Consider the following 24,609-nt stretch of genomic DNA (forward strand, 5'->3'; position numbering starts at 1 on the left):
TGATGATCTCCCTTCAGAGGAACAAAAAACAACTAGTCATTACCCTTCCATGGCTGGCAACTCTTCGCACCTCACATGGACTCCGTGGTGGAAAAGATTGAGACACTGATAATGTAAAAGCCATGTGACCTCTCCAAACATAACTGGCCAGGGCTAGCTTCTGGTGACAACAGGCATGAGGGACTATGAAAGCAGTGACATCACTGTAGCATTAAGGGTTTTAGCATTGTCCACTCCTTCATGATGGACATGCCCCTATTCATGAGCAATGGTGGAGGAAAGAGTAGAAGTAGCCCTGGAAAAGGCATCTTCACTGTAAAGCAGCTACGTATCCTTCATCCTCCTGATCGTACATCAGCCATGAATAAGAGTCAGGTTTTTCCTTCTCCAGTGGGAGGAAATAACTCCAGGCAAGTGCGTCCTATCCATAGCACAACAAAGATACAGCTTGTTTATGGTTAGTTCTAAACTCTTGACATGCAAACCCTATTGAGACCAAGAGAGAATTACTCTATTGTACGGGCTGTCTCCTCTTTCTCAGGCATCATGTTTTCCAGCATTGCGAATTATCATGAAAGTGTTGGGAATGATTGCATACTGCACTGCCATATTTCCATATGCTTAGCTGCTCATGCGTCCACTACAGGAATGCCTGTCCACGTTGTGGTTGCAAGTGACAGGTAAGTTGGAAGATCTAATGTAGGTAGGGCCCACAGTTTAGCACGGTTTTGCATGGTGAAACAACAAAAGCTTATTAGCAGACAGACTAGTTCTGGTCCTTGTAGGAGGCTGGACTGGCTTGTAGTGAGTACCTAGGGGTACTTGCACCAGGCCCAGTTATCCCTTATTAGTGTATAGGGTGTCTAGCAGCATAGGCTGATAGATAATGGTAGCTTAGCAGAGCAGCTTAGGCTGAACTAGGAGACGAGTGAAGCTCCTACAGTACCACTTAGTGTCATATGCACAATATCATAAGAAAACGCAATACACAGTTATACTAAAAATAAAGGTACTTTATTTTTATGACAATATGCCAAAGTATCTCAGAGTGTACCCTCAGTGAGAGGATAGGAAATATACACAATATATATATATACACAATACCAAAATATGCAGTAATAGCCCTAGAAAACAGTGCAAACAATGTATAGTTACAATAGGATGCAATGGGGACACATAGGGATAGGGGCAACACAAACCATATCCTCCAAAAGTGGAATGCGAACCACGAATGGACCCCAAACCTATGTGACCTTGTAGAGGGTCGCTGGGACTATTAGAAAATAGTGAGGGTTAGAAAAATAGCCCACCCCAAGACCCTGAAAAGTGAGTGCAAAGTGCACTAAAGTTCCCCAAAGGACAAAGAAGTCGTGATAGGGGAATAAGGCAGGAAAGACACAAACCAACAATGCAACAACAATGGATTTCCAGCCGAGGGTACCTGTGGAACAAGGGGACCAAGTCCAAAAGTCACAAGCAAGTCGGAGATGGGCAGATGCCCAGGAAATGCCAGCTGCGGGTGCAAAGAAGCTTCTACTGGACAGAAGCGGAGGTTTCTGCAGGAACGAAAAGGGCTAGAGACTTCTCCTTTGGTGGACGGATCCCTCTCGCCTTGGAGAGTCGTGCAGAAGTGTTTTCCCACCGAAAGACCGCCAACAAGCCTTGCTAGCTGCAAATCGTGCGGTAAGCGTTTTTGGATGCTGCCGTGGCCCAGGAAGGACCAGGATGTCGCAAATTGCGTCAGGAGAGAGAGGGGACGTCGAGCAAGACAAGGAGCCCTCTCAGCAGCAGGTAGCACCCGGAGAAGTGCCAGAAACAGACACTACGAGGATGCGTGAAACAGTGCTCACCCGAAGTTACACAAAGGAGTCGCCGGAGACCAACTTAGAAAGTCGTGCAATGCAGGTTAGAGTGCCGTGGACCCAGGCTTGGCTGTGCACGAAGGATTTCCGCCGGAAGTGCACAGGGGCCGGAGTAGCTGCAAAAGTCGCGGTTCCCAGCAATGCAGTCTGGCGTGGGGAGGCAAGGACGTACCTCCACCAAACTTGGACTGAAGAGTCACTGGACTGTGGGAGTCACTTGGACAGAGTTGCTGGATTCGAGGGACCTCGCTCGTCGTGCTGAGAGGAGACCCAAGAGACCGGTGATGCAGTTCTTTGGTGCCTGCGGTTGCAGGGGGACGATTCCGTCGACCCACGGGAGATTTCTTCGGAGCTTCTAGTGCAGAGAGGAGGCAGACTACCCCCACAGCATGCACCACCAGGAAAACAGTCGAGAAGGCGGCAGGATCAGCGTTACAGAGTTGCAGTAGTCGTCTTTGCTACTATGTTGCAGTTTTGCAGGCTTCCAGCGCGGTCAGCAGTCGATTCCTTGGCAGAAGGTGAAGAGAGAGATGCAGAGGAACTCGGATGAGCTCTTGCATTCGTTATCTAAGGAATCCCAAGAGACAGAGACCCTAAATAGCCAGAAAAGAGGGTTTGGCTACCTAGGAGAGAGGATAGGCTAGCAACACCCGAATGAGCCTATCACAAGGAGTCTCTGACGTCACCTGGTGGCACTGGCCACTCAGAGCAGTCCAGTGTGCCAGCAGCACCTCTGTTTCCAAGATGGCAGAGGTCTGGAGCACACTGGAGGAGCTCTGGGCATCTCCCAGGGGAGGTACAGGTCAGGGGAGTGGTCACTCCCCTTTCCTTTGTCCAGTTTCGTGCCAGAGCAGGGCTAAGGGGTCCCCTGAACCGGTGTAGACTGGCTTATGCAGAATTGGGCACATCTGTGCCCAAGAAAGCATTTCCAGAGGCTGGGGGAGGCTACTCCTCCCCTGCATTCACACCATTTTCCAAAGGGAGAGGGTGTAACACCCTCTCTCAGAGGAAGTCCTTTGTTCTGCCATCCTGGGCCAGGCCTGGCTGGACCCCAGGAGGGCAGATGCCTGTCTGAGGGGTTGGCAGCAGCAGCAGCTGCAGTGGAACCCCGGGAAAGGCAGTTTGGCAGTACCAGGGTCTGTGCTACAGACCACTGGGATCATGGGATTGTGCCAACTATGCCAGGATGGTATAGAGGGGGCAATTCCATGATCATAGACCTATTACATGGCCATATTTGGAGTTACCATTGTGAAGCTACATATAGGTAGTGACCTATATGTAGTGCACGCGTGTAATGGTGTCCCCGCACTCACAAAGTCCGGGGAATTGGCCCTGAACAATGTGGGGGCACCTTGGCTAGTGCCAGGGTGCCCACACACTAAGTAACTTAGCACCCAAACTTTACCAGGTAAAGGTTATACATATAGGTGACTTATAAGTTACTTAAGTGCAGTGTAAAATGGCTGTGAAATAACGTGGACGTTATTTCACTCAGGCTGCAGTGGCAGGCCTGTGTAAGAATTGTCAGAGCTCCCTATGGGTGGCAAAAGAAATGCTGCAGCCCATTGGGATCTCCTGGAACCCCAATACCCTGGGTACCTCAGTACCATATACTAGGGAATTATAAGGGTGTTCCAGTAAGCCAATGTAAATTGGTAAAATTGGTCACTAGCCTGTTAGTGACAATTTGAAAGAAATGAGAGAGCATAACCACTGAGGTTCTGATTAGCAGAGCCTCAGTGAGACAGTTAGTCACTACACAGGTAACACATTCAGGCACACTTATGAGCACTGGGGCCCTGGCTGGCAGGGTCCCAGTGACACATACAACTAAAACAACATATATACAGTGAAAAATGGGGGTAACATGCCAGGCAAGATGGTACTTTCCTACAGTCCTGCAGCTACAGGTGATTACTAAGACATACCTCACTTCCAGGGTGTAAAGAAATGGCTCCCTGTTGCAGTTACCCCCCACTTTTTGCCTGATACTGATGCTGACTTGACTGAGAAGAGTGCTGGGACCCTGCTAACCAGGCCCCAGCACCAGTGTTCCTTCACCTAAAATGTACCATTGTATCCACAATTGGCACACCCTGGCATTCAGATAAGTCCCTTGTAACTGGTACTTCTAGTACCAAGGGCCCTGATGCCAAGGAAGGTCTCTAAGGGCTGCAGCATGTCTTATGCCACCCTAGAGACCCCTCACTCAGCACAGACACACTGCTTACAAGCCTGTGTGTGCTAGTGAGAACAAAATGAGTAAGTCGACATGGCACTCCCCTCAGGGTGCCATGCCAGCCTCTCACTGCCTATGCAGTATAGGTAAGACACCCCTCTAGCAGGCCTTACAGCCCTAAGGCAGGGTGCACTATACCATAGGTGAGGGTACCAGTGCAGGAGCATGGTACCCCTACAGTGTCTAAACAAAACCTTAGACATTGTAAGTGCAGGGTAGCCATAAGAGTATATGGTCTGGGAGTTTGTCAAATGCGAACTCCACAGCACCATAATGGCTACACTGAAAACTGGGAAGTTTGGTATCAAACTTCTCAGCACAATAAATGCACACTGATGCCAGTGTACATTTTATTGTAAAATACACCACAGAGGGCACCTTAGAGGTGCCCCCTGAAACTTAACCGACTATCTGTGTAGGCTGACTAGTTTTAGCAGCCTGCCACAAACCGAGACATGTTGCTGGCCCCATGGGGAGAGTGCCTTTGTCACTCTGAGGCCAGTAACAAAGCCTGCACTGGGTGGAGATGCTAACACCTCCCCCAGGCAGGAATTGTCACACCTGGCGGTGAGCCTCAAAGGCTCACCTCCTTTGTGCCAACCCAGCAGGACACTCCAGCTAGTGGAGTTGCCCGCCCCCTCCGGCCAGGCCCCACTTTTGGCGGCAAGGCCGGAGAAAATAATGAGAAAAACAAGGAGGAGTCACTGGCCAGTCAGGACAGCCCCTAAGGTGTCCTGAGCTGAAGTGACTCTAACTTTTAGAAATCCTCCATCTTGCAGATGGAGGATTCCCCCAATAGGGTTAGGATTGTGACCCCCTCCCCTTGGGAGGAGGCACAAAGAGGGTGTACCCACCCTCAGGGCTAGTAGCCATTGGCTACTAACCCCCCAGACCTAAACACGCCCTTAAATTTAGTATTTAAGGGCTACCCTGAACCCTAGAAAATGAGATTCCTGCAACTACAAGAAGAAGGACTGCCCAGCTGAAAACCCCTGCAGCGGAAGACCAGAAGACGACAACTGCCTTGGCTCCAGAAACTCACCGGCCTGTCTCCTGCCTTCCAAAGATCCTGCTCCAGCGACGCCTTCCAAAGGGACCAGCGACCTCGACATCCTCTGAGGACTGCCCCTGCTTCGAAAAGACAAGAAACTCCTGAGGACAGCGGACCTGCTCCAAGAAAAGCTGCAACTTTGTTTCCAGCAGCTTTAAAAAACCCTGCAAACTCCCCGCAAGAAGCGTGAGACTTGCAACACTGCACCCGGCGACCCCGACTCGGCTGGTGGCGATCCAACACCTCAGGAGGGACCCCAGGACTACTCTGATACTGTGAGTACCAAAACCTGTCCCCCCTGAGCCCCCACAGCGCCGCCTGCAGAGGGAATCCCGAGGCTTCCCCTGACCGCGACTCTTTGAACCTAAAGTCCCGACGCCTGGGAGAGACCCTGCACCCGCAGCCCCCAGGTCCTGAAGGACCGGACTTTCACTGGAGAAGTGACCCCCAGGAGTCCCTCTCCCTTGCCCAAGTGGAGGTTTCCCCGAGGAATCCCCCCCTTGCCTGCCTGCAGCGCTGAAGAGATCCCGAGATCTCCCATTGACTTCCATTACAAACCCGACGCTTGTTTCTACACTGCACCCGGCCGCCCCCGCGCTGCTGAGGGTGAAATTTCTGTGTGGACTTGTGTCCCCCCCGGTGCCCTACAAAACCCCCCTGGTCTGCCCTCCGAAGACGCGGGTACTTACCTGCAAGCAGACCGGAACCGGGGCACCCCCTTCTCTCCATTCTAGCCTATGTGTTTTGGGCACCACTTTGAACTCTGCACCTGACCGGCCCTGAGCTGCTGGTGTGGGGACTTTGGGGTTGCTCTGAACCCCCAACGGTGGGCTACCTTGGACCAAGAACTAAGCCCTGTAAGTGTCTTACTTACCTGGTTAACCTAACAAATACTTACCTCCCCTAGGAACTGTGAAAATTGCACTAAGTGTCCACTTTTAAAACCGCTATTTGTGAATAACTTGAAAAGTATACATGCAATTTTGATGATTTAAAGTTCCTAAAGTACTTACCTGCAATACCTTTCGAATGAGATATTACATGTAGAATTTGAACCTGTGGTTCTTAAAATAAACTAAGAAAAGATATTTTTCTATATAAAAACCTATTGGCTGGATTTGTCTCTGAGTGTGTGTACCTCATTTATTGTCTATGTGTATGTACAACAAATGCTTTACACTACTCCTTGGATAAGCCTACTGCTCGACCACACTACCACAAAATAGAGCATTAGTATTATCTATTTTTACCACTATTTTACCTCTAAGGGGAACCCTTGGACTCTGTGCATGCTATTCCTTACTTTGAAATAGCACATACAGAGCCAACTTCCTACAGTAGCCATAAGAGTATATGGTCTGGGAGTCTGTCAAAAACGAACTCCACAGCTCCATAATGGCTACACTGAATACTGGGAAGTTTAGTATCAAACTTCTCAGAATAATAAACCCACACTGATGCCAGTGTTGGATTTATTAAAAAATGCACACAGAGTGCATCTTAGAGATGCCCCCTGTATTTTACCCAATTGTTCAGTGCAGGACTGACTGGTCTGTGCCAGCCTGCTGCTGAGAGACAAGTTTCTGACCTCATGCGGTGAGAGCCTTTGTGCTCTCTGAGGACAGAAACAAAGCCTGCTCTGGGTGGAGGTGCTTCACACCTCCCCCCTGCAGGAACTGTAACACCTAGCAGTGAGCTTCAAAGGCTCAAGCTTCGTGTTACAATGCCCCAGGGCACTCCAGCTAGTGGAGATGCCCGCCCCTTGGACACAGCCCCCACTTTTGGCGGCAAGTCCAGGAGAGATAATGAGAAAAACAAGGAGGAGTCACTGGCCAGTCAGGACAAGCCCCTAAGGTGTCCTGAGCTGAGGTGACTCTAACTTTTAGAAATCCTCCATCTTGCAGATGGAGGATTCCCCCAATAGGAATAGGGATGTGACCCCCTCCCCTCAGGGAGGAGGCACAAAGAGGGTGTAGCCACCCTAAAGGACAGTAGCCATTGGCTACTGCCCTCCCAGACCTAAACACGCCCTTAAATTTAGTATTTAAGGGCTCCCCTGAACCTAAGAATTTAGATTCCTGAAACTACAAGAAGAAGAAGACTGCTGAGCTGAAAGACCCCTGCAGAGGAAGAACAGAAGACACCAACTGCTTTGGCCCCAGTCCTACCGGCCTGTCTCCTGCCTTCCAAAGAAACCTGCTCCAGCGACGCTTTCCAAAGGACCAGCGACCTCTGAATCCTCAGAGGACTGCCCTGCTTCAAGAAAGACAAACTCCAGAGGACAGCGGCCCTGCTCCAAAAGACTGCAACTTTGTTTCGAAGGAGCAGATTTAAAGACCCCTGCAACTCCCCGCAAGAAGCGTGAGACTTGCAACACTGCACCCGGCGACCCCGACTCGACTGGTGGAGAACCAACACCTCAGGGAGGACCCTCCGGCGACTCCGAGACTGTGAGTAACCAAAGTTGTCCCCCCTGAGCCCCCACATCGACGCCTGCAGAGGGAATCCCGAGGCTCCCCCTGACCGCGACTGCCTGAACCTAAAGTCCCGACGGCTGGAAAAGACCCTGCACCCGCAGCCCCCAGCACCTGAAGGAACGGAACTTCTGTGCAGGAGTGACCCCCAGGAGGCCCTCTCCCTTGCCCAGGTGGTGGCTACCCCGAGGAGCCCCCCCCTTGCCTGCCTGCACCGCGGAAGAGATCCCTTGGTCTCTCATTGAACATCATTGAAAACCTGACGCATGTTTGCACACTGCACCCGGCCGCCCCCGCGCTGCTGAGGGTGTACTTTTTGTGCTGACTTGTCCCCCCCCCCGGTGCCCTACAAAACCCCCCTGGCCTGCCCTCCGAAGACGCGGGTACTCACCTGCTGGCAGACCGGAACCGGGGCACCCCCTTCTCTTCATTGAAGCCTATGCGTTTTGGGCACCTCTTTGACCTCTGCACCTGACCGGCCCGGAGCTGCTGGTGTGGTAACTTTGGGGTTGCTCTGAACCCCCAACGGTGGCTACCTTGGACCCAAACCTGAGACTTGTAAGTGATTTACTTACCTGCTAAAACTAACAATAACTTACCTCCCCCAGGAACTGTGAAAATTGCACTGTGTCCACTTTTAAAACAGCTTTTTGTGTTTTATGTGAAAAGTATATATGCTACTGTAATCATTCAAAGTTCCTAAAGTACTTACCTGCAATACCTTTCAAATGAGATATTACATGTAGAATTTGAACCTGTGGTCCTTAAAATAAACTAAGAAAATATATTTTTCTATAACACAACCTATTGGCTGGATTTGTCTCCGAGTGTGTGTTCCTCAATTATTGCCTGTGTGTATGTACAACAAATGCTTAACACTACTCCTTTGATAAGCCTACTGCTCGACCACACTACCACAAAATAGAGCATTAGTATTATCTCTTTTTGCCACTATCTTACCTCTAAGGGGAACCCTTGGACTCTGTGCATACTATTCCTTACTTTGAAATAGTGCATACAGAGCCAACTTCCTACAGTTGGTTAATAAACTCACTGCAGAGGTTTTGAAAGAACGAGAATGACACAGATTACAATCCTGACATAGCTTTTTCACTTCTTACTTTCTGCAAGGTTGATGCAAATTAATTATAGTGATTTTGTTAATAGCACCTGCCTTGCAGCTATTATGAAATGACAGAACCTGTATTGTCAAACGCTATATAAATTTTTTTAGTTATTCCCAGACTGCCCAACACACACCAGACAAAGAACCCTAGGAAAGAGGATGTTGCATAAGGGCAAGAGCTGCCACCTTTGGAGCTGGGGCACACAGTCTCTGCACCGGCTCAACATCCAGTGATTCTGGGCAAATCACTTAATCGCCCCTTGTAACCAAAAATGAATGTGTTCTTGTGTAATGTAACCAATGCTCTTGTAAAGCGCTGTAATACCTTTGTATCGAGTTTGTGCTACATAAAACTGCAAAACAAAAATAATAAAAAAAGATTCACCAGACATTGCAAAGAAACAGCAAGATGCCTGAAAAAAAGGAAGAAACAACTTACAGCCGCGCAGTGCGAATCAGCGCGGCAAGAGAACAAGCATTTGCAATGCAATGGGTCTTGCGTTTACTCAAGTTGGACCACTTAGCTTTGTAAATTCCTAACTGGACTTTTCTTGGCACATAAATAAAAAATGAAAAGTAAAACAGTTGACATAAGGAAACTAATTCAAAGCTCCACAGCCACCATGAGCGCTAAGGAGCCAAAAAAGCAAAAAAGTTTGCTTGCAATCAGACGTATCGGCAAACATGCAGTTATCCATGTAATGGGGTAGATGGCCAAGACTGTAACAAAACCCCCCGAAGGAGGGACAAACGTAAATAGTTTACCAATGATGATAAAAGATTTTTGAAGGGCAAGCCCATGAACGAGTGATAGTGATGGGTATGCAGTTGGTGTGGTTAAAAGTACCACAGATAGATTACAGCTTGTTAGAGCGCTTGCACGCTCGACCTAAAAATAGTGTGCTATAAGTAGTTACATTGCCGATTGTGCAATAGTCCATGCAACAGGGTCCGTCTCCAAGGCGATAACAAACCAGCCTCAAGGCGGGAAAAATGTAAAGCACTTACTAGCTACATCAAGGGATTTTTGAAAGGAAGGCCCAGGAACCAATAAAAGTGATGGGCGTGGTTAGAGCCCACAGAAAAGATCACAACATGTCAAGAAGAGCTGCACTTTCTGCTGCGCTGGACCAAAAAGGCCGATTTATGGACCAACACCTACTTTTCTGCCAAATTTGGTGTAATTCCGCCCAGCACTTCGGGTTGTAGTAGTGTTCAAAAACCCTATGGGAATTAACATGGGGAAAACACATTTTGGGGGCCCCCACTTTTTTTTTTTTTTTTTTTTCCCCTCTGCCCTCGCTTGACAGATCACTATGAAACTTTTCAGACCGCTGCTGAAGTGAGCAGTTAATATTTTGGGGAAATTAATTGATGGAAACCAAAGATTTAGGCAAGTCAAAAAACTCTTCTTGTATAGAAAACAGGTCCTAACTATAACTACCTTGTGGCGACAGCCACTGATTACTATATATATATATATATATATATATATATATATATATATATATATATATATATACACACACACACTCACACCCAGTGGCAGTTGCTATTAGGCAGTTCTAGTTGGGATCGTGTTTCCATTGAGTTCGTAATAACTGTGGCACCATTGCATGTTTGTGCATGGAACAATTTGATTAGGTTGATTGTCAAGCAGGAGCTGGAAAAAACAAGCATTTGAAATGCAACGGGTCTCGCATTTTGTCGAGTTAGTGCTGTTAGCGTTGTGAACTCCTAACCAGACTTGTCTTGCCACATTAAATGGAAAAAAATGAGCACTGTGTAAAAAGTAGTCCAGAAACCATGCGGGAAAACATGGAGCCTTGTATGTTTCCATTAGTTGGCCTGTGTGTTTGAGGAGGTCTATACACCGGAAAAGGCATGACGTATGCATGTCTTACACTAATGAAAGCAAGTGGATTTTAAAAGGCAAGCCCACGAACCAATGTAAGGAACTGATGGGACATGGGTGTGGTTAGAAGCCCAAAGAGAGATTACATCTGGGAACAGAGCGCTTTGCGCTCTCCCCTAAAAAGGGTTGAGGTGTTTCCCAGAATGTTTTTCAACTTTCATTTTTTCATAGGAACTTAAGGCACAGCTACAGCCTAAACCTCTGGACAGATTTACACCAAATTTGGCGGAAAACTACATCTAGGTTGAGAATAAGTGCCTTTTGTTTTGGTGTAAATCCCGTTGCTGGCTTTAGGGCTGTGTGGCCGGACTGGGGCCTTACCTGGATGGGGGGGTGCAGTGACCTCTGAAGGGTGCTGTGTTTAACAATAACTTAAACTTTCGATTTAAAAGCACCTGCTGAAAAGTTGTTTGTGGGTCAAGTCTTCAGAAAGCTGTTAATGTCAGGATAACTCTTATGATATATGTTCTTTATTGTCGTTTTGTCCAGTGGCAGTTTTGACTCGTCATAAAGTAGCGCAGAGGGTTAGTATGCCTGCTATAAAGAACAGAACTGCATTTTTTGTGAACAGCTGCGTGGATTAGTAAAGCCAGCCTTTACAAGCGCTTTAAAACAAATTAAATGTGTGTGAAAGAGGAGCAGTGGAGAGATGAGGTGCACTTTTGCCTGCTGGTAGTGAGTGAATCAGAGGAGGTGGTCATGGGGCGCTAATGCAGGCCCTGGTAAATCCGTTCAGTAGTTTTTTTTAAGCAACAACCGCTCATCTGGATGCAACGCCTGGTGGTTGTACTCTTTTAATAGTAACCTAGTTCTGCTGTTCAAATACAGTGTTTATAATAAGTAAATAAGTGTTGAAATAAGTGTAGCATATACTTAAACCGTAACATAATCTGGTTTATTTTTGCATTGCGTACTAGTACCTTGGCTAGCGCCAACATTTTGTACGGTATTTCACATTCATTTGATACGTAATAGAATATTGTATTTTACATATCTAAGCGTAGTTGCTAATAATTCCATAAACGAGCATTTCAAAACATGCGTGCAACAATACATCCAGCACAAGACTTTCCTCCTGTTTATTGGCTCAGCACTGCATATCACAAGTGACTCAGCAGCTGGAGGTATTGAAAGGCTTTGACATGAAGGCAGCAGCTGCCCCAACGAGATACGGCGTGGAAAAGCCTTGTAAAAATAAATACATGCACACATTGCCAATTGCATTTAGTTTATCTCCTCGGCCCACACCTGTTTTTCCTCTATTTGCTTGATCTGCAGTGATCAGACCTCTTACTTAAAGGTTTTCTGTTTTTGATCTTTTTATGTTCTGTGCTCTCCTCAAAGAGCTGGAGACCTCTTTTCTGAGCATTGTTTTCTATCAAGTCTACTTGAGTTTATGTATTAATGTAGAGCATACCTACATGTTTTAGGCATTATTCCTCTTCCCTGCTACTAAATGCTGCTGTTCCTCCCCCCCCCCCCCCCCCCCCCCCCCCCAGTCATCGAGTGTTTAACCTTCCATTGTATACACTGGTTCTTGTTGAGGGACTGTTAATTTCTGCAGTGCTTCCTGCATGTTTAACATTCGATATATTGTGCAAACAAAACTTAAACCTTGTAATGTGAATTGTTGGGTAAATGATCTGAGGGAATGGAAAGCTGAATAAGAACTACAGATAAACTAAAACATTTGAGTGCAATACATAATACCACTACAGTAGTGCTTTACAGTTTGCAAAAAATAAAATGATGTGCTATGGAAAACATAGCCAAACGAAAACCATATATTTGTTGTAGGGTACAGCTTTAAAAGAATTGTTCAAAACTATTTTACAACAAATATAACATTGGAAATATAATGTAAACAAAAGAAAGGTATGCTACTTTAGAGGGAGCCAAAGAAATTGAAAATGGTGTTCATTCTTGCCCATTAGTTTGCCACATTATCATTTATTAGTTTGTCTTGATGTCATGTAACACCTTCCGCTAGCTTTGGCTTTTAGCCAAAAGCACTTTGCGTGGGGAGAATATTTGAGCGGATGCCAACTAAACAAAAAGCAAAACTGCAAGTCTTAAAACCAAGTGCACCATAGGCTAAACACCTTGCTGACTGAGAGTGTTGCTCAATACAGGGAGACACTTAACAAACTCAACTTTGCAGTTGAGTTCAGTTATGCCTTTTAGAAGGATATTCCAATACATGATTGCAGCATGCTGCTGTTAGACTATGCACCATGAAAGTGCCACAGCGTGAACCTTAATCTGGAAAGAGGACGTGAAAAGTTGAAAGGTTGTGTTTGTTTTTTTTGTTGTTTTTTTTTGTTTTTTTGTTAAGCCTCCCCTTCCCCGTAGCAACTTAACATTTCGTCCGCTCCCCTCGGACCATTGACGTCATCTTCCTGCCAGGACATGACTGATAAAAGACGTCACTGATAAATTATAGAGTTGCTCACTCTGTTTCCTTTTATTAAATCAATGTTAGGGTGATATTTATCGGTGTTCTGGAGGCTAACTCTAAAGTGTCTTTCTTTGACAGAGCTTGAACTAAAACCCCTTCCACCGCTCAGGGCCTCCTCTTGGTGTACCATCACCTATCTCTCCAGTGCTTCCCTTTCACAACTCCTTAGAAATGGTTGATTTAAATCTAACTGTCTCCAGTAGAGGTTTTAAAAGTATTGCAACGTGGTGGGGGAGTTGGCCAGCTGTGCTTACCGTAGAGTGGGATTTCTCCTTATGCACTCTGCTGTCATAGTAAAAGTGAACTAGTAATGTCAGTAATGCACATGCTACAACCCTTATTATAGTCTCACCCTGTTTTTGCTACCCTTGGTATTGCAGTGCCTTCCTTTCCAGTGTGTATGTTTTGCAAAGTGTGAGAATCTGTGCCCTAGTGCCCATAATCAAGACTCACTTTATAATACTATGTCTCCACCCTGAGGCTTTATCTATTCACAGAATCCTCCTAGTTCGATGGCATCTGTCGCTGTAGATACGCATGTTTTGCAATAGCTCGCCATCTGGTGTTGGGCCGGAGTGTTACAAGTTGTTTTTCTTCGAAGAAGTCTTTGGAGTCACGGGGCCGAGTGACTCCTCCTTTTGTCTCCATTGCGCATGGGCGTCGACTCCATCTTCGATTGTTTTTTTCCCGCCATCGGGTTCGGACGTGTTCCTGTCGCTCCGAGTTTCGGAACGGAAAATTAGCTAATTTCGGAAGATTTTCGTCGGTATTGTTGCGTTCGGGATCGGCGTACTTAGATTCAACACCGCATCGAAGATCGAAGAGCTCCGGTGCCCTTCGGGGTAGTTTTTTCGATCCCCCGTCGGGGCCTGGTCGGCCCGACCGCGTGCTGAAGAACGCCGATGGAACGGACCCGTTCCGTTTCTGCCCCAAATGCCACAATAAATACCCCTATACAGACCAACACTTGGTGTGTAACCTGTGCCTGTCACCTGAGCACAGTGAAGACACCTGTGAGGCCTGTCGTGCGTTCCGGTCCCGAAAGACACTCCGAGACCGTCGAGCCAGAAGACTTCAGATGGCGTCCGCGCCGACAGCCCACCGAGAGTCCGAGGAGCAGGAAGAGGAAGGTACCTTCTCGAACCAAGAATCGGACTCCGAAGGATTCGACGATACACAAACCGTGAGTGAGACGTCGAAAACCACACAGAGAAAGATTTACAAGGCCCAGGGGACGCCACTGCCATCAGGCCATGGCTCCACCCATAAATTCGGTGACCGACCGTCGGCACCGAAAAAGGCCCAAACATTGCCGAGATCGTCCGACTCCGGTCGAGACACCGGCACGCAGCCTTCTCGGGACCGAGAAAGTGCTGGAGACAAGCCTCGACACCGAGATGCCGGTGTGGACACGGCTCGACGCCGAGACAGCGGCACCGAAGAAGATCGACGCCGAGAGGTTTCGGCCCCGAAAAAGAAAAAAGTCACCTCGGAGCCGAAAAAACACGCAGACAGGGTTTCGGTGCCGAAACAAACTGCAAGCGACCCAGCTTCAGGCTCTTATACAGAAGAGCACTCGCTAACCTCCCAAATGCAAAAGCATAGGTTTGAGGTAGAGCTACAAGCAACTGATGTGGACCATACGCAAAAGCGTATCTTCATACAGCAGGGGACAGGAAAAATAAGCACCCTTCCCCCCCATTAGAAGAAAGAGAAGGTTGGAGTTCCAAACTGAACAGACACCACAACCAAAAGTGGTGAAAAGAGTTACCCCACCACCCTCTCCTCCGCCAGTGATTAACGTCTCACCAGCACGAACTCCATCACACTCCCCAGCTCACACCACCATAAGCCAGGGTGACCAAGATCAAGACGCATGGGACCTATACGACGCCCCAGTGTCAGATAACAGTCCGGAGGCATACCCTACAAAGCCATCTCCACCAGAAGACAGCACCGCGTATTCTCAAGTGGTGGCTAGAGCAGCACAATTTCACAACGTAAGCCTCCACTCAGAACAGGTCGAGGATGATTTTTTATTCAACACACTCTCCTCCACCCACAGCTCATACCAAAGCCTGCCTATGCTCCGGCACGCGAAAGAAATCTTTTAAGGAGCCGGTCAAAAGTAGTGCAATCACACCAAGGGTGGAAAAAAAGTATAAGGCGCCTCCTACAGACCCGGTTTTCATCACTACACAGCTGCCACCAGACTCTGTCGTTGTAGGAGCAGCTAGAAAAAGGGCCAACTCTCACACATCTGGAGATGCACCACCCCCAGATAAAGAAAGCCGCAAGTTCGATGCAGCTGGTAAGAGTCGAGGCACAAGCTGCAAACCAGTGGCGCATCGCGAACTCCCAGGCACTACTTGCGCGCTATGACAGAGCCCACTGGGACGAGATGCAACATCTCATTGAACATCTGCCCAAGGACTTACAAAATAGGGCAAAACAAGTGGTTGAGGAGGGACAGACCATTTCCAACAACCAGATCCGCTCCTCCATGGACGCTGCAGATACAGCTGCACGGACAATTAATACATCTGTAACTATCAGAAGGCATGCATGGCTCCGAACGTCTGGATTTAAACCAGAGATTCAACAAGCAGTTCTCAATATGCCTTTTAATGAAAAAGAACTGTTCGGTCCAGAAGTGGACACAGCGATTGAGAAACTCAAAAAAGATACGGACACTGCCAAAGCCTTGGGCGCACTCTACTCCCCGCAGAGCAGAGGGAATTACAGCACATTCCGTAAAACGCCCTTTCGAGGGGGGTTTCGGGGTCAGAGCACACAAGCCAGCACCTCACAAGCAACACCGTCCAGTTACCAGGGACAGTATAGAGGAGGTTTTCGGGGACAATATAGAGGAGGGCAATTCCCTAGAAATAGAGGAAGATTTCAGAGCCCCAAAACCCCTACTACTAAACAGTGACTCACATGTCACTCACCCCCTCCACACAACACCAGTGGGGGGAAGAATAAGTCATTATTACAAAGCATGGGAGGAAATCACTACAGACACTTGGGTTCTAGAAATTATCCAACATGGTTATTGCATAGAATTTCTACAATTCCCTCCAAACATACCACCAAAAGCACAAAATTTGACAACACACCATTCCAATCTCCTGGAGATAGAAGTGCAGGCACTATTGCAAAAGAATGCAATCGAATTAGTGCCAAACACACAAATAAACACAGGAGTTTACTCACTGTACTTTCTGATACCAAAGAAGGACAAAACGCTGAGACCAATCCTAGACCTCAGAGTAGTGAACACTTTCATCAAATCAGACCACTTTCACATGGTCACACTACAAGAAGTATTGCCATTGCTAAAACTACACGACTACATGGCAACTTTAGACCTCAAGGATGCTTATTTCCATATACCAATACACCCATCGCACAGGAAATACCTAAGGTTTGTATTCAAGGGAATACATTACCAATTCAAGGTACTGCCTTTCGGATTAACAACCGCACCAAGAGTCTTTACCAAATGTCTAGCGGTAGTCGCTGCACACATAAGAAGGCAGCAAATACATGTGTTCCCATATCTAGACGACTGGCTAATCAAGGCCCATTCGTTAATACAGTGCTCAAATCACATCATACAAACCCTTTTCAAACTAGGGTTCACCGTCAATTTCACAAAATCCAAAATTCTGCTGCGCAAGGTACAACAATACCTGGGAGCCATAATAGACACATCAAAAGGGGTAGCCACTCCAAGTCCACAAAGAATTCAAAATTTCAACACCATCATACAACGCATGTATCCAACACAAAGGATACACGCAAAGATGGTACTACAACTCCTAGGCATGATGTCTTCATGCATAGCCATTGTCCCAAACGCAAGACTGCACGTGAGGCCCTTACAACAGTGCCTAGCAGCACAATGGTCACAAGCACAGGGTCACCTTCTAGATCTGGTGTTAATAGACCGCCAAACTTACCTCTCGCTTCTGTGGTGGAACAACATAAATTTAAACAAAGGGCGGCCTTTCCAAGACCCAGTGCCACAATACGTAATAACAGATGCTTCCATGACAGGGTGGGGAGCACACCTCGATCAACACAGCATACAAGGACAATGGAACGTACATCAAACAAAACTGCATATAAATCACCTAGAACTTCTAGCAGTTTTTCAAGCACTAAAAGCTTTCCAACCAATAATAGTTCACAAATACATTCTCGTCAAAACAGACAACATGACAACAATGTATTATCTAAACAAGCAGGGGGGAACGCACTCCACGCAGTTAAGCCTGCTAGCACAAAAGATTTGGCGTTGGGCAATTCACAACCAAATTCGCCTAATAGCACAATTTATACCAGGGATCCAAAATCAACTCGCAGACAATCTCTCTCGAGATCACCAACAGGTCCACGAATGGGAAATTCACCCCCAAATTCTGAACACTTATTTCAAACTCTGGGGAACACCTCAGATAGACTTGTTTGCGACAAGGGAGAACGCAAAATGCCAAAACTTCGCATCCAGATACCCACACAAACAATCCCAAGGCAATGCCCTATGGATGAACTGGTCAGGGATATTTGCTTACGCTTTTCCTCCTCTCCCTCTCCTTCCTTACCTGGTAAACAAACCCAGTCAAAACAAACTCAAACTCATATTAATAGCACCAACTTGGGCAAGGCAACCCTGGTACACAACGCTGCTAGACCTATCAGTAGTACCCTGCATCAAATTGCCCAACAGGCCAGATCTGTTGACACAGCACAACCAAAAGATCACACCCCCAGATCCAGCATCGCTGAATCTAGCAATCTGGCTCCTGAAATCCTAGAATTCGGGCACTTACAACTTACCCAAGAATGTATGGAAGTCATAAAACAAGCCAGAAGGCCATCCACCAGGCACTGCTATGCAAGTAAATGGAAGAGGTTTGTTTGCTACTGCCATATTAATCAAATACAACCATTACACACAACTCCAGAACATGTAGTGGGTTACTTGCTTCACTTACAAAAATCTAACCTGGCTTTCTCTTCCATTAAAATACACCTTGCAGCAATATCTGCATACCTGCAGACTACCTATTCAACTTCCCTATATAAGATACCAGTCATTAAAGCATTCATGGAGGGCCTTAGGAGAATTATACCACCAAGAACACCACCTGTTCCTTCATGGAACCTAAATGTTGTCCTAACTAGACTTATGGGTCCACCTTTTGAACCCATGCACTCCTGCGACATACAGTTCCTAACCTGGAAGGTGGCATTTCTCATCGCCATTACTTCCCTAAGAAGAGTAAGCGAGATTCAGGCGTTTACAATACAGGAACCTTTTATACAACTACACAAGAATAAGGTCGTCCTAAGGACCAATCCTAAATTTTGGCCAAAGGTTATTTCACCGTTCCATCTAAATCAAACAGTGGATGTAGGAAGTTGGCTCTGTATGTGCTATTTCAAAGTAAGGAATAGCATGCACAGAGTCCAAGGGTTCCCCTTCGAGGTAACATAGTGGTAAAAAGAGATAATACTAATGCTCTATTTTGTGGTAGTGTGGTCGAGCAGTAGGCTTATCCAAGGAGTAGTGTTAAGCATTTGTTGTACATACACATAGACAATAAATGAGGTACACACACTCAGAGACAAATCCAGCCAATAGGTTTTGTATAGAAAAATATCTTTTCTTAGTTTATTTTAAGAACCACAGGTTCAAATTTAACATGTAATATCTTGTTTGAAAGGTATTGCAGGTAAGTACATTAGGAACTTTGAATCATTTCAATTGCATGTATACTTTTCAAGTTATTGACAAATAGCTACTTTAAAAGTGGACACTTAGTGCAATTTTCACAGTTCCTGGGGGAGGTAAGTTTTTGTTAGTTTTACCAGGTAAGTAGGACGGACACTTACAGGGTTCAGTTCTTGGTCCAAGGTAGCCCACCGTTGGGGGGTTCAGAGCAACCCCAAAGTCACCGCACCAGCAGCTCAGGGCCGGTCAGGTGCAGAGTTCAAAGTGGTGCCCAAAACACATAGGCTAGAATGGAGAGAAGGGGGTGCCCCGGTTCCGGTCTGCTTGCAGGTAAGTACCCGCGTCTTCGGAGGGCAGACCAGGGGGGTTTTGTAGGGCACCGGGGGGGACACAAGCCCACACAGAAATTTCACCCTCAGCAGCGCGGGGGCGGCCGGGTGCAGTGTAGAAACAAGCGTCGGGTTCGCAATGTTAGTCTATGAGAGATCAACGGATCTCTTCAGCGCTGCAGGCAGGCAAGGGGGGGGTTCCTCGGGGAAACCTCCACTTGGGTAAGGGAGAGGGACTCCTGGGGGTCACTTCTCCAGTGAAAGTCCGGTCCTTCAGGTCCTGGGGGCTGCGGGTGCAGGGTCTCTCCCAGGCGTCGGGACTTTAGGTTCAAAGAGTCGCGGACAGGGGAAGCCTCGGGATTCCCTCTGCAGGCGGCGCTGTGGGGGCTCAGGGGGGACAGGCTTTGGTACTCACAGTATCAGAGTAGTCCTGGGGTCCCTCCTGAGGTGTTGGATCGCCACCAGCCGAGTCGGGGTCGCCGGGTGCAGTGTTGCAAGTCTCACGCTTCTTGCGGGGAGCTTGCAGGGTTCTTTAAAGCTGCTGGAAACAAAGTTGCAGCTTTTCTTGGAGCAGGTCCGCTGTCCTCGGGAGTTTCTTGTCTTTTCGAAGCAGGGGCAGTCCTCAGAGGATGTCGAGGTCGCTGGTCCCTTTGGAAGGCGTCGCTGGAGCAGGATCTTTGGAAGGCAGGAGACAGGCCGGTGAGTTTCTGGAGCCAAGGCAGTTGTCGTCTTCTGGTCTTCCTCTGCAGGGGTTTTCAGCTAGGCAGTCCTTCTTCTTGTAGTTGCAGGAATCTAATTTTCTAGGGTTCAGGGTAGCCCTTAAATACTAAATTTAAGGGCGTGTTTAGGTCTGGGGGGTTAGTAGCCAATGGCTACTAGCCCTGAGGGTGGGTACACCCTCTTTGTGCCTCCTCCCAAGGGGAGGGGGTCACAATCCTAACCCTATTGGGGGAATCCTCCATCTGCAAGATGGAGGATTTCTAAAAGTTAGTCACTTCAGCTCAGGACACCTTAGGGGCTGTCCTGACTGGCCAGTGACTCCTCCTTGTGGCTTTCTTTGTTCCCTCCAGCCTTGCCGCCAAAAGTGGGGGCCGTGGCCGGAGGGGGCGGGCAACTCCACTAAGCTGGAGTGCCCTGCTGGGCTGTGACAAAGGGGTGAGCCTTTGAGGCTCACCGCCAGGTGTCACAGTTCCTGCCTGGGGGAGGTGTTAGCATCTCCACCCAGTGCAGGCTTTGTTACTGGCCTCAGAGTGACAAAGGCACTCTCCCCATGGGGCCAGCAACATGTCTCTGGTGTGGCAGGCTGCTGGAACTAGTCAGCCTACACAGACAGTCGGTTAAGTTTCAGGGGGCACCTCTAAGGTGCCCTCTGGGGTGTATTTTGCAATAAAATGTACACTGGCATCAGTGTGCATTTATTGTGCTGAGAAGTTTGATACCAAACTTCCCAGTTTTCAGTGTAGCCATTATGGTGCTGTGGAGTTCGTGTTTGACAGACTCCCAGACCATATACTCTTATGGCTACCCTGCACTTACAATGTCTAAGGTTTTGTTTAGACACTGTAGGGGTACCATGCTCATGCATTGGTACCCTCACCTATGGTATAGTGCACCCTGCCTTAGGGCTGTAAGGCCTGCTAGAGGGGTGTCTTACCTATACTGCATAGGCAGTGAGAGGCTGGCATGGCACCCTGAGGGGAGTGCCATGTCGACTTACTCGTTTTGTTCTCACTAGCACACACAAGCTGGCAAGCAGTGTGTCTGTGCTGAGTGAGAGGTCTCCAGGGTGGCATAAGACATGCTGCAGCCCTTAGAGACCTTCCTTGGCATCAGGGCCCTTGGTACTAGAAGTACCAGTTACAAGGGACTTATCTGGATGCCAGGGTCTGCCAATTGTGGACACAAAAGTACAGGTTAGGGAAAGAACACTGGTGCTGGGGCCTGGTTAGCAGGCCTCAGCACACTTTCAATTGTAAACATAGCATCAGCAAAGGCAAAAAGTCAGGGGGCAACCATGCCAAGGAGGCATTTCCTTACAACATCTGTTTGTGGCATCAGTCGCAGTAGATTCGCATGTGCCCACCCGCCTCCCCGGGAGCCTGTAGCAGTTTGGAAGTTACCTTCAATTATTTATATATGTATCATCTCAACCTTAAATAGGTGCATACTTAGTCACTCCATTGCATGAGCACTATTACTACAATTCAACTCCTACCTCACCCTCTGCGGGGAAAAACAATCGAAGATGGAGTCGACGCCCATGCGCAATGGAGACAAAAGGAGGAGTCACTCGGTCCCGTGACTCCAAAGACTTCTTCGAAGAAAAACAACTTGTAACACTCCGGCCCAACACCAGATGGCGAGCTATTGCAAAACATGCGAATCTACTGCGACTGATGCCATGAACAGATGTACACTGGGTAAGTGACATTTTCATTCCTCTTCAAATGGTGTGTCCTTCATATTTTCTGACTCATTGGTTTAATATGACCCTTCGTTTTTTCGAGAGTCTTAAGTTGCCTTTCAGCTTCATTTTATTTCTCATCTTTGAATATTACCAAACTCTTCCGTTTGTAATACAAATTATCTAGGTTTCACAGATTCTGATTTATTGAAGACCTCTTTAATTTAATTGGAGGTCTAGGAATGGTCACAGTTTTAACTATACAGCTGTTAAACCTTGTCAATGAATTTCCCAGCAAGTCTTATGAAAGTGACAGTAAAAATAAATGTGCAGATAATAATGACGTTGCTTATTTATTGCTTACAGGGAGAGTGATTCTAACTGTGCAGGGCACAGACATGTTGAGTCCCAGCGCCCCCCAAGACACTGCAATCGCTGGCAAGCCAAGCACAGACATGACAGATCTAGATAGACAATATGCAGATTTCACTGCAGAGATTATGGAAGTCATAGAAATGGAACAATCTCCTGAGAACTCCGAGTGCAATAAAGACGATCCTGGTGAAGAGGCCGGTGAAGAGCCTGGAGACGAAAGTGCTTGTGAAATTCCTACACCTCCCCAACCTCCTCCAGAAGAACTTCTTCCTTTTCCTACTGAATTTGCAACATATTGGAAGGTTGTGGAGGAGAACAGTCAAGATTTTTCAGGATGGACATACTTGCTTCAATATGTGGAGCAGGAGGTTAGTAATCAAACTAAATTGAGTTACTTTTTTTTTTTCTTCTTCTTTTTTTTTTTTTTTAAACTTGTTCTGCTCCTGGTTGCTTGTAGTCGGATTGCTTGATAGACGTTTTCTGTATTTTCTCAGTCAGCAATTAAAGTTAAACATGCCAGTAAGTTCTCGGGATTGTTTGAGGTTTTGTAGACTTGCAGAAACATAGGAACAAGCATCCCTTGTTACCTTTTGCCCTGCACATTATTAATTGCCAATCTACATACTACTTGCAGTAGATATACTGCTTGGGAGACACAGATTAACCTTGTTCCATAAGCCCCAATCTTATTTATTATTATTTTTTAAGTCAAGTGCATGTACACCATTTTCTTTATTGCACAGTAAATGTAATTTTTGTGTGTGTCCACTTTCCTAAATTGAGATGAGAAAGACATGTTTATGCAGCTTTCAGATAGAATATTGGGACTGTATGCTGCACTGGCAATGCTTTAGGATAGTCGTGGGTAAACTGACACATTGACTTGACATCAATTGATAGTCTTCATAGTTAACACCATCAAGGGACTGAATTGGGGACCTACATCTGAGTAATTAAATGCCTAAAATACTGTCCTTAAAAAAAAAAAAAAAAAGAAATGCAAGTCCCTCACAGCGAAAGAGCCATCTGTTCATAAGTTAATAAAGTAATTGAGTGAAAACATAACAGAACCAACATCAAGATACTATCCAAAACTCTACCAGAACCCTCAGAACGCTTCATCAGAGTTTCTGACCAGTGGTTTCCATAACGCACTGAAATACTTTTAGGCATTCAGTAGAGATGTCCAGGGACCAGGTCATATAAGACCTAGAACAAAAACTGAGCTTAAGAATCTTGACCAGAGATGATACACTGACCGTTTCTTAGAACCACACAGCTGCAAATTTGAGTGCTCTAAAAGTTTATTGCACATAACAAATTAGTAGAGACCAACGGAAACTTCCACAGTATGCATGTGCCACCATCCTTCTGAACACACCAGTCCTCACTGCTGTAAGGTGCCAAAAATGCATAAGTCCATTGTACGCAGAAAAGTGGAACACTAACAACAAAATTGCCTCTTGCTTCCAGCACAGTAGTAGTGATGGCACGCTTTGGGAACTGAAGGACCATCATTGTGTTGCAGCACTTAAAATGGGAACATAGGCCTGCAATAGAGAACAGAGTATTTTAAGGAATTTGTTAATATGGAAGGCTAGTAGATCTGTCACTTGCAAGTTGCATTCTAAGCATGTTTTTTTTTTTGTTGTTTGTTTTTTTGCATAATACTGCAATTTCACACTTGTTAAGAAAAGCATTGGATAATTAATGTCCCTGCCCCTCCACAGTGAAAAGTTTAAAATAAATAAAAGATGTGCCTTAACACTTGGCAGGCTTAAACATTTTCTCATAAAGCTTTAGCCATTTTAGTAACACTAATGCTGTAGGGGCTCTCTTTCTAATAAAATGTTTTGCTCATCTTATTGTGTTTGAGACCACGGAAGGCACTGTACCATGGGCAACTCATTCTGAAAGCTAGGAGTTTTTCCTTGGGACTAGCCTTTTGCCCTATTACTTGCTGAATCTTTATAAGTTCACCATCTAGTCAGCTTGCAGCAGTTCCAAAGAGGATACTTGGAAATGCGTATATATATTCTTCTTTTTGCTGTCAAAGTGACAAATCCCTGCAATGAGAAGTCCCATGCATTGTACGCCTGATTGTCTCCCATCCTTCCCAGCCTTTTACGTTCAGATTGGCCCCCTGCCCCTCTCTGCACAGTCTTCTCACCCTCTACCCTTTAACTCTGCTTGAAGCAGTGGTGAACTAATGGTGCCAGTTCTCTACACTTGAAAGGACTGAGGATATCATTGCTTGTGGGAGAGACCCACAAGTTGAGACGTATTAGTCTACTTGAACCTTTTGAAGTAAAAAAAAAAAAGTTTGTGCCACTAGAAGTTGCAAGTCACTTGTAACCCTCTGCGCACCTAAGTGTCCCCTACAAAGGTTGGTATACAGCAAACCTAATTGAAGCTCCGAGTCTACTGTGACCTCCAGAGTAAGCTCCTTTTAGATATGGGTGAAATGTAATGAGACTACTTAGTTACTTGCAGATGCACTCCATTGTGTCCACCCTGTAGTGAAGTTATCTTGGGCAATTTGAGTGCTGCAAACTTTGAGTTGTATATACTACTGTACTCCAAATCAAGATGCTTTAAAACTTATAGTAAGATTGTTAACCAACGCCTAC

At 46.6% G+C, this 24,609-nt stretch overlaps 1 protein-coding gene across 2 annotated transcripts in view; it reads left to right on the plus strand.

Annotated features, from left to right (window-relative positions):
* Positions 1-24,609, plus strand: part of PRPF39 (pre-mRNA processing factor 39) — a 404,622-nt gene that overhangs the window by 13,331 nt on the left and 366,682 nt on the right. For both annotated transcript variants that reach the window (XM_069208720.1, XM_069208721.1), the window contains exon 3: positions 21,971-22,347. In XM_069208720.1, the coding sequence (XP_069064821.1) occupies positions 22,003-22,347 (345 nt within the window). In that variant the 5' untranslated portion in view covers positions 21,971-22,002. The remainder of the gene's footprint in view (positions 1-21,970; positions 22,348-24,609) is intronic.

The sequence above is a fragment of the Pleurodeles waltl genome, chromosome 9 (genome assembly GCF_031143425.1).
Source record: "Pleurodeles waltl isolate 20211129_DDA chromosome 9, aPleWal1.hap1.20221129, whole genome shotgun sequence".
Classification (NCBI taxonomy): Eukaryota; Metazoa; Chordata; class Amphibia; order Caudata; family Salamandridae; genus Pleurodeles; species Pleurodeles waltl.